We start from the raw sequence: 10330 nt of genomic DNA on the forward strand, positions 1-10330 counted from the left end.
GATCTTAAGAAGGAGATGTATGCCATTTTGAATTACAAGATCCACTGACATTTTAAACTGATTAGTGTTGCATATAACCACTGTCAACGTTGCGCTGGATTATTGCAGTAACCTCCTAATGAATCCCCCTCCTTCTCTGTCTTTTCTCCTTTACAGAGTGACCAGATTTCATTTTAACAATAAATTGCTTCTCAAAAACCCTCATTGGACTTTCAACACATTCAGATTAAAATCCAAGGTTCTTATAATTGTCTACAGAGTTCTATATGATGTGGTCACCCATTATCTCTCTGACCCTACTCCTTTCTTTATTCATTTTACTCCAGCCATACTTGTCTCCTTTCTGCTCCTAAAACATGGTAGGCATGGTTCCACCTCAAGCCTCTGTACTTCTTTCTGATCGCCTGGAACACTCTTTTCTGATGTAGGTGCATGACTTACTATGTCACTTCCTTCAGATCTCGGCTCAAATGTCAACTTATTAAACAGACTTTCACTAACCACTTTATTTAAAATTTCATCCCCACCTGATTTTCTACCCCCATTCTCTTTCAACTGATTTATTTATTAACATTGATAACCGTCCTACAACCTATACACTTGTTGGTTTATCTGTTTATTGTCTCTCTCCTCAATGGACTGTAAGCCTTATGAGGACATGGCTTGCTTGTGTTGTTCTATGCAGCATTTCTATCTAGCAGCTAGAATAATGTGTGATATATGGTAAGCATTCAATAAACATTTGCTGAATGAGTAAAGAAGTGAAAATAGAAAAGCATTGATTTAATCTCAAAACTGAACATTTTACTACTATTTTATTTTTCCTAACCTTTTTCAGTTGCTTCTTCTAGAATTTATCATTTTTACCATCATATATCATCTTCAAATAAATATAACCGTTTTCTGTTTTCTACTATTTATATCCAATATTTTCTACCTTTTCTAATTGCTGGATCTGGAAATTTATAACAACATTAAATGCTGGTTGTGATTTTAGGAGTCCTTGTTTTGTTTCTTACCTTCACAGGAGTTTCTCTGATGTTGAGGATTCCAGTTGAAGTTTGAAACACAAAACACACACACACAAACGCACACATATACACACTTACCATAGGAAGAAAATTTTTCCACATAGTTTACTAAGAATTTTACCAAAACAATAGAGTTTTATTAAATCATTTATTATAACTTAGTGATATGAGCATGTGTGTCTTCTAATTTGATTTATTATAATACATTGAAATAATAGATTTTTCAATAGTGAAGACTCCTTGAATTCAAGGAACTAGCTTTACTTTGCTGTAGTATTTTGTGAACTAATGAATTTGATGGACTAATTTGGTGAACTAACGGATTTGGTGAACTAATGGATTGCCTTCAGTGGTTTTAAAGGATAAGTTGCATTGATCTATATATCTATGTCAAATCAGTCCCTTTTATTTTTGGCAATTTTACTCAAATTTGTTAATATTTTGCTGGCCTGCTATAAAGAAGAGTAAATTATTTTCTCTTTATGCTCAGAAGCACCTCAAACTTAGATATTCCTTGACAATGTGAAATAATTTACTTATAAAATGATCAACTCTGTGTGTTTATTATCTGTTTATGTGCGTGATATTCTTGGATAAAAAAGATAGACGTTAAAAAACTAATATTCACATATCTAGAGTTAATGGTCTGATCTGGTTCCTTATTTTTTATTGGGAAGTTTAGTTATTTGTATTTTCTGATGATTTTTTTTCACTCAGATTTTACATTTACTTGTCTAATAAAGAAATCTGTGCTTATAATTATTTCTTCTCTCTCACTTCTAATAATTTGCATTTGTGCTTTTTTATTGTAATACTGTGGAAAGCAGTATCCTCCTCTGAACACCTCCTTTGCTTTTTGCAAGACTGGGAAAATTGGCAGAGGCCTACACTTGTGGTATTGAAGTGAGAACTTAAACAGGGGCTAGCAGAAGCTGCTGATGAGGTGATATTCCACTGCTGTGAGACTGTCAAGGATGCTGGTGCCAGTTGGGTGTTGGGAATACTGGATACGTCTCAGAGTAGGAGAATAAATGGTCCAGAAATGAAGCCCTGCTTTGTGAGCTAGGTCTGACTTTTCATTCTCCAAGAAGAAACCAGCAGTTGAGCAATTCAAAAGCCTAATTAGTGGACCAATGTGGACAGTATTAAGGAGTCCTAGGCGAAAAGCTGCCCTTTATGGCTTATCTGGGTGAAAAGCTGCCCTTTATGGCTTTTAGGTGGAGACTCAAAATCATTATAATTTTAGTATTAAAAGATATATTGTCGTCTCATGGTAAGGTCACAACATTTGTGTAGAATAAGCCTCTATCATTCTCTACCATTTTCTTCCCCATCCCAGCTTTTAAAAAATTTTCCTTATTTATTTATTTATTTATTTATTTATTTATTTATTTATTGAGACAGGTTCTCACTCTGTCACCCAGGATGGGGTGCAGTGGCATGATCTCTACTCACTGCAACTTTAACTTCCTGGGCTCAAGTCATCCTCCCACTTCAGCCTCCCAAGGAGCTGAAACTACAGGCCCGTACCACTACACCCAGCCAAGTTTTGTATTTTCTGTAGAGATGGGGTTTCACCATTTTCCCCATCCTGTTCTAGAACTCCTGGGCTCAAGCAATCTGCCTACCTTAGCATCCCAAAATGCTAGGATTACAGGCGTGAGCCACTGAAGCAGGCTTTCTCTCTTTTCATTGTTTTAAAGATCCTTCATATGCTTTTCTGTTCTACTTTTCCCTGAAAGGACAAGATTCCCAGTGTTTCATAGCACTCACCTTCCCAGAAGTGATAAATTGCATCCTGGGATACACAGCCAATTCTTCATGGGGTATGTTCAACTGATGTCACAGAGGTACCTCAAATTCAGTAAGTCCCAAGTTAAACTGATCATCCTCTCTCCATACTATCTATGCCTATTTTCTTTATTTTTATTTGGTGTCAATATTCATTCATATTCAAGTCAGAGCCTGAGAGTCCACCTATTTTTTTTTCCTCATCCTTCACTTGAAATACTGTTTGTTCCTTTTATTTCCCCTCATTGTTTTGAATAACCTTCTCCCTCTCCACACCTACCCCACTAAGTTCAGACTTTTGTGGTCTCCTTTCTTGGATTTTGTTCAGTGACATCTTATACATTGGATATAACTTAAACCAGGGTGCAATAGACCAGGGAAACCTACTAGGTCCAGCTAAGTATCTAAGGAAGGTACCTGTGTGTAATCCATCTCCAGGTACATGAGCCTGAATGGTGGGTACTCTCTTCCTTCAGTGTGGCAGCAATTTTATTGCTTGCCCTCATTTTCTTGTTCTTTGTTTCAGAACCTACTTGGTACTCTGACAACAAATCCAATTAACTCAGCCACAGTGGCTTAGAAAGAAAGGATCAAGATCAAGTAGATGTAAGATTGGCAAAGAGCACAGAGTTTGGTGACACACTGTTGGCAGGGGTGTGGTAAAGCAGGTGTGCATCCATTACTTGTAGGATGTTAAGGTGGTGAGAACTCTTTGGAAGGTGATTTAGCAATGGCTATTAATATAAAATGAACTTACTCACTGAATCAGTAATTCCATTTCTAGGAATTATCCTGCAGATATATTTACGCTTGTACACAAAGATGTATACATTTAAGTAATCACTGCAGAATAGTGTACAGTAACAGAAAACCGGAACCAACATAAATGATCATCAAAGGTGTAATGAATAAGTCAAGTGTATTCCAATCACACAATAAAACAGCATGCAATAAAATTAAGTAGATAAGTATAAGAGAAAATCTCTAAGATTTTGTGATTAAAAAAGCACAGATACATACAGTATGTTATTATTTATATAAAAATTCCATACACACATACATGTGTTCTTATACATATATAGAGAAAATCTAAATGTGTATATACAAAAATTATACTGATGCTAATCTATGGGCTGGAAACTCGAGACCCTGGGATTTGAGGTTTACTTTTAACTGTATACTTTTTATACTGTATGGTTTTTTGATCATGTGCTTGTATTAAAATTATTTTAAATTAACATAAAACAAAACACAAATAAAGATCAAGTGGTAAGTCTTAATATATGTGGTTCAATATATAAGAAATAGCTGCAGATATAAAATGATATACATCTATGCTTTCTCCTCACATGGGAAATAACATATACAAACAGATATACAAATATATTTTATATGTAAGTAGTTATAAGTACCTGTATATTTGTATAAATGAAAAATGGTTTGTTCAGTCAACTTTATAAAAACACCTAGCCATCCTAACTTACACCAAGTATATTTTCATAACGTATTCAAGATGTTGTTTAATCTTTTAACTTGTAAGCATAAGTTTCATTTTCAAAAAGAGATGTACAAAGTAATGTCTGCATAGCTAATGCTTCAGATTCAGCTTCTGTCTCAGAAAGTTTTGACTTTGATAAATACGTTCTCAGAAAGAAAAGTGAAAAAAGAAAGCATATGTTGAAGTTAAGAACTTAAGTCTGCCACTTAATTGCTAAGATGATGAACACATTTTATTTATTTTTCTGCAACACATCACATACTGGATACAGAATTATCCATGTATACAGTAATAAAAAATCAGCAACACCTACTCTGAGCACAACTGCCACAACTGGCTTTTCACTGTAAATAACTACCTGAATTTAAAGAGATGTTTACCCCATATACCCCAAAAAATACCTCCTTGATTGCCCTACCACATACATAGACCAGAATTGATTAGTTCTGAAAATCTGTAGCATAGAAAAGCAGGCCATAATACAGCGGCTTTAAATAAGAACACGGAAGGCCTGAGGATAGTAAAGTTTTACTGAATAACCAAAATTGTTGATTAATAGTATGAACAACATTGTAAGATTTCTAACTAAGAGAACATTTTTAAAGCATTTTACACATCAACAATATACAAACAATAGACATTCAGTTTCCAATATCCAAATGAATCACACTGCAGAATGGTGTGTACGACACTAGAATGGTGGCAATCTAGAACCTGAACTGCATTTTCTAATTGGAGTAAGGCTATAAATGATGTTCCTCAAAACAACCCCAAAGATGCTTTGTAGCACACATTTCCCCAAAACACCACACATCTAACATGTGCAAAAGATCTGAACACTATTGCAATATTGATAAAACTAATGTACTGAATAGTAGTGAAGACTGCATCAACCTAAAGAAGGAGGGTATGTGAATCACTGAAAGACAGAATACAATTAAGATTTAGCCAAAACTCTTTGAATGAGAAGGCAAAAATATACTGCTGTTGGGAAACGTGAATGAGAGATTTAAAGCCAAAGTTTTGACTGTCGAAAAGACCACTTGTGCTCTCTCACTCCCACTGGCTTGCTCCCGCTCTCTCTTTATCTGCCTAATACACGAAGCTCACGTAAGTTGGACTGGTTCCACCTGGAAGACAAAAGCCACACAAAGTTAAAAGCACAAATGCAGCCTGAAGAAGGAAAGTTAGGCGGAACTGAAAGGTAAACCTGTGCACTTTGAGAACAAGGCGTTCATCCTTAACTCCAGAGGCCTGCGTAGTTCCCATGGAGGCCTGAAGGGAGAGGCCCCCCAGCCACAAAGAGCTTCATCTCGGGCCAGTTGTAGCAGTGGGTGTAGAGCGCATTGGGGAACTCTTCCATGCCACCAAAGTAGTTCACCCAGACGTCATCCTGGTTGAGCCAGCCTCTGCCACAGGCAAGCTTGAGCTTCCTCCCTGCGGGCCCCGGCGTAGAGTCCAGACTGGCAGAGGCTCTCTCCTCCAGGAACTTCTGGGCCCGGATGTCATAGAAGAGCAGGGAGCCATGGCCGGTGCCCACAGTGATGATGTGCTGGTAGAAGCTCAGAGACCGCACGCCTGTGCCACCTTCTCGAGAGCACAGGGGCCGGATGTTCTGCTGGCGCTGGCGCGGATCCAGGAAGGAGACGTGGGACTGGGAGCCCACAGCGTAGAGGGACAACTCATCGCAGTAGGTCAGGCACACATTCTCTCGACAGTAGGGCAGCCTGATGGACAGGAGCCTGGATAGTGTGCTCCGGGCTTTCCACAGGTGGAAGTAGCCGTCTAAGGACACCGCTCCCAGCTCCTGGTTCTTGCCGCTGAAGGCCAGGGCCCGCACCTTGCGGTTACTGGGGTTGGTGCTGGCCCTGGGTATGGCCTCCACATCCTTCGGACGGATGTGGGCATATACGGGGAGACCCACCTCGCTGTGCCAGGCAATGCTGCCATTGAACATGTCCGGGTCCATCCGCCACAGCGCCACAGTGCCGTCGCGGGAGCCGCTCACGGCTACGGTGTCACTCAGCCAGGCAACGGCGAAGATCCAGTCCTTGTGGCCATGGCGGTCGCCCAGGCACAGGGGGTCCAGGGTGGGCAGCTGGTAGATGGCCAGGCTGTTGGGGTTTTCGCCGCCGGTGGCCAGAAGCGTCTTGGAGGGATTCAGCTCGATGGCATGGATGCCGCAGCCCTGTTGGGCCTGGGCCAGCCCGGCCTCCTTGTCCCGCATGAGGGGGATGCGTGTGATGTGGCCTGACTGCACGTCCACCACGAAGAGCGTGTTACACTTGGTGCCGCACACCACCTGCCTGGCGTTCAGCCACTGTGACGCGAACACCTTGTTGAGGGTGCCCAGATCCAGCTGGCGCTCTGTCAGCAGCTCGGGCAGCCTCTGGACGGCGTAGCCCCGAAGCTCGCCCTCGAAGCCCTGGAGCCCGGCGGGGCCCCTCGCTCCTACCTCCCGGCCCTTCAGATAGTGCACCAGCCTGCGACGCGTCGCCGGCCGCTTCTGCTTCTTGGGTAGCAGAGGCCCCTCTCCGTCCGCCGCCGCTAAGCCCTGCGAGGACGAGCTCCCGGCGCCCGCCTCGACCGCGGGCGCTTTCCGTTTCCTGCTACCTGTTTGCTGCTGGGCCATGGTGGGCGGCGGGCGATCCGCGGCGGCGGCGGCGGCAGCGGCAGCGGCTGCGGCGGCGGCCCGGCGGCGGTGGCGGCGCGTGGCACCCGTGTTGGCCGTGGCGGCGGTGGTGGGGATGGCTGCGCTTCCGCGTCAGCCGAGAGCTCAGGATCTCTAAGACCAAGAAGCTGGTGCGATCGCGGGCTCCCAGACTTCAGTCTGAGGCTCGGCGGCGGCGGCGGCGGCAGCGGCGGACCTGGCCAGAGATGCGCGGCCTGACGTAGCAGAGCCCGGGCTAAGCGGGGCGGCAAGGGCGGCAGTGGCGGTGCAGACCTAGGCGAGAGCGGGAAGAGTGTCTGTCTGGATGGCTGCGGGAGCGAAGTCAGTGTGGGGGGAGGACGACGCTGGGGCCCGAGTGTGAAGGGCGGAGGCAGTGGGAGGAGCTGCTGGGCGGGCGTGGGGTGCCTGCCGGGTAGCGGAGGCCGCGCGGGGTGGAGGCTGGAAGGGGGCGGAGGGGAGAAGCGGGTAGCGGAGCTGCAGGGGCAGAGTCGCGGAGGGCCGGCACCCTAGGTCCTCAGTATCAGACACGCGTTGTTTTGCTACCCTCTGGACAACGGCTAACTACCCTTCTTAAAATCCCTACTTCAATACAATCTGAAACCTAAGATATAATCAAGCACGGGGCTAGAAGGAGGCCGAGCCACGATCTGCTTGGAGAAACCAGTGTGCGCTTGGTGTAATCTTGGGACACCCTTCGCTTAGGTTAGACATTGAATTTGGCAAGGGATGGGGTGGGGGGCAGTTCAGCAGCGTCAGGGAGACCTTTACCCTCATGTCAGACTTGCAGCTTCTCCAGTTTCAGCTCCTGGATTGATGTCTTAAACAGTTTCAACCAAATAATTTTTTCCCCCTTCTCAAACTGAAGTCTTTGAGCACCTGAATCCCTGAGGGATGCGTTTCAAATGCAATTCCCTAGGTCCTGCTTTCTACCCAGGCGGTATCAGGGACCTTTAGTCAGAAAGCAGCCTCAGGAGCATCCAGGGCTGCAGTTATGATAGGGGTGGAGACATGAGGGTGAGGGGTGAAGAGAAGGGTATTTCTCTAAGGCATTGAGTTCTTTCGAACTTAGCCCAGGGCGGGTGGAGTGAAGGGGAAGGGGTCCAGGAGAGGGGTACCTCCCTCTCTCCTGGGAGGGAAAGGTCAGCCCAAACTTTCAGTCATAGGAATCTTAGCAGAGCCCTGTCTTGGTGTGGGGGGCCCCCTTGGGCATTGGTACAGTACTCAGAGGAATGCACAGGATTTCCATAGGCACAGATGATAAAGAACTTTGCAAAGTGACTAAATGACAAAATGGTGAGAGTGTGGATATTCAAAGCATGAGTTTGGCAGTCTGAGAAGTTACATGATCCACACCTGCTCTGAAGCTTTAGGGCAGTCAATCCTAAAGCAAGCCCCCAATTCCACAGTAATACATTGTACTGAAATGCTGGTGGCTGATTCCAAGTCTGCACAGGCCCCAATCGTCCTCCACAAAAAAAAAAAAAAAAAAAAAAAAAAATTTTGTTAAGCGGGTTTGCAGAAGTCAGGTGGTGAGTTAACTTTCCTTGATCAGAGATCATGAAAACTACTTTGTTGCTGTTTCCTCCCCATTCTCCCTGCTCTTTATACAACCTTATCTCAAGCCCAGAAACTCCGAGTGCACCATGGGTCGTTCACGTCACTCCAGTCCAACTGTTGCATCTTAGTGCCCATCCTCCCCTTCTCTGCCTCAATATTCCTACCCACGTTTAGTGCTGTATCAAGAGGAGCGTGAGGGTGATGGATTGGGAGTAACCTGACAATGAAAAAAAAATGTTGACAATTTCATAATTGGAAGTGACATTACTAGAGAAAAACTGATCACAAATTTCTTTAACCTAACCTATCTTAAGGCTTTCTTTTCTTTTCTAAATGATCCTAACTTAGAAAACTTGGTATCATATAAGACTTCATGGCATATATTTTTACTGTTGGGGTAATTAAAATAGGCTAAAAATCTTAGGCTATTATCAGACTGGTTGGTCATATATAACATATGTGTAACAAATTGACTGAAATATGTATGTGTGTGTATATATATAGTTTATGTATTTTATATATATATGTATGTATATATGGTTTTTTCTCCACATAAACTTTTTCTTAATTTGTGCAAATATATGGAGTACATGAGGAATTTTGTTACATGTATATATGGCTAGTGATCAGGTCAGAGTATTTAGGGTGTCCATCACCAGAGTACAATACATTTCTGTTAAGTATAGTCACCCTTTCCTGCTATCCAACATTGAGTTTATTCCTTCAGTCTTATTGTATGCCTGTACCCTTTAACTCTTTCTCTTCATCCTCCCCTCTCCCCACTACCCTTCCCAGTTTCCGTTAACTTTCCACTCTCTACCTACATATGATCACAAATTTTAGCTCCCATATATATGTGAAAACATGGAATATTTGTCTTTTTGTGCCTAGCTTATTTCACTTAAGATAATGATTTACAGTTTCATCCATGTTGCTGCAAATGACATGATTTCTTTCTTTTATGGCTGAGTAGTAGTACGTTGTGTATTAATACCACATTTGTAAAAGTAAATAATGCTTATAACAGCTATTATTTATTGAAAACCTATTCATGGGCTGGAGGGATGTGCTAAATGCTTTAAATGCTAAATGCTTTATGTACATTTGGCATGGCAATAACTTTATAAGGTAGGTTCTATTTTTATTGCCCTGTTTTAAAATGAGGGAAATTGAGGCTCAGAAAAGGTAGTGACTCCCCCATTGTCACACAGCTAGTAAGTGATAAAGTCAAGGTGTGAATCCCTGTGTGACTCTAATACTTTCATGACTTAAGACTATATTATTCAACAAACATTTTGTTTTGTTTCCTTCTCTTAAAAACCGTGTGAACTACCTCTGTTGTTGGAATTTTATCTGCATTGTCTTCTGTGCTTCTTAAAGATAACCGGAATTGATAAATAAAGAAATACTGAATGCAAATTATGTACAGCACTGTCTGTATGATATTTAAAGGCAAATATATCATCTCTGGGACCTATTTTTTAGACATTTCTTTTAATTAATACTTATGAGATGCAGTAATATGTACTCACAAGTTTTTTTGTGTTTGGTAAAAACATCCACATAAATCTCCACTTTTTGTTAATATAAATATGTAATATTTTAATATAATAATATGTCTATAGGGAGTGGTCAGATTACTATCATGTATTGATAAATGAACTAGGTTACATTCATCTGGAATATTATACCTGAAACAGATTTCTTTTATGCTAGGCTTTCAAATTTCTCTAAGCTCTTTAAAGCTGTACAAACAACTTCCAGACCAAAGGCAAGATATAT

General features: G+C 42.3%; 1 protein-coding gene across 1 annotated transcript; it reads right to left on the reverse strand.

Annotated features, from left to right (window-relative positions):
- Positions 1-4530: 4530 nt before the first annotated feature.
- Positions 4531-7435, reverse strand: DCAF12L2 (DDB1 and CUL4 associated factor 12 like 2). Its single transcript, XM_050777465.1, has 2 exons — positions 5531-7435; positions 4531-5450 (listed from the first exon to the last, which is right to left on the reverse strand). Exon 1 carries the CDS (start codon positions 6950-6952, stop codon positions 5561-5563), a length of 1392 nt encoding a protein of 463 aa, XP_050633422.1. The 5' UTR covers positions 6953-7435; the 3' UTR covers positions 4531-5450; positions 5531-5560.
- Between the last annotated feature and the right edge of the window lie 2895 nt (positions 7436-10330).

The sequence above is a fragment of the Macaca thibetana genome, chromosome X (assembly GCF_024542745.1).
Source record: "Macaca thibetana thibetana isolate TM-01 chromosome X, ASM2454274v1, whole genome shotgun sequence".
NCBI lineage: Eukaryota > Metazoa > Chordata > Mammalia > Primates > Cercopithecidae > Macaca > Macaca thibetana.

Coding starts and splice junctions, on each gene's coding strand:
- DCAF12L2 (XM_050777465.1), bottom strand. CDS start 6,952: ATGGCCCAGCAGCAAACAGGTAGCAGGAAACGGAAAGCGCCCGCGGTC.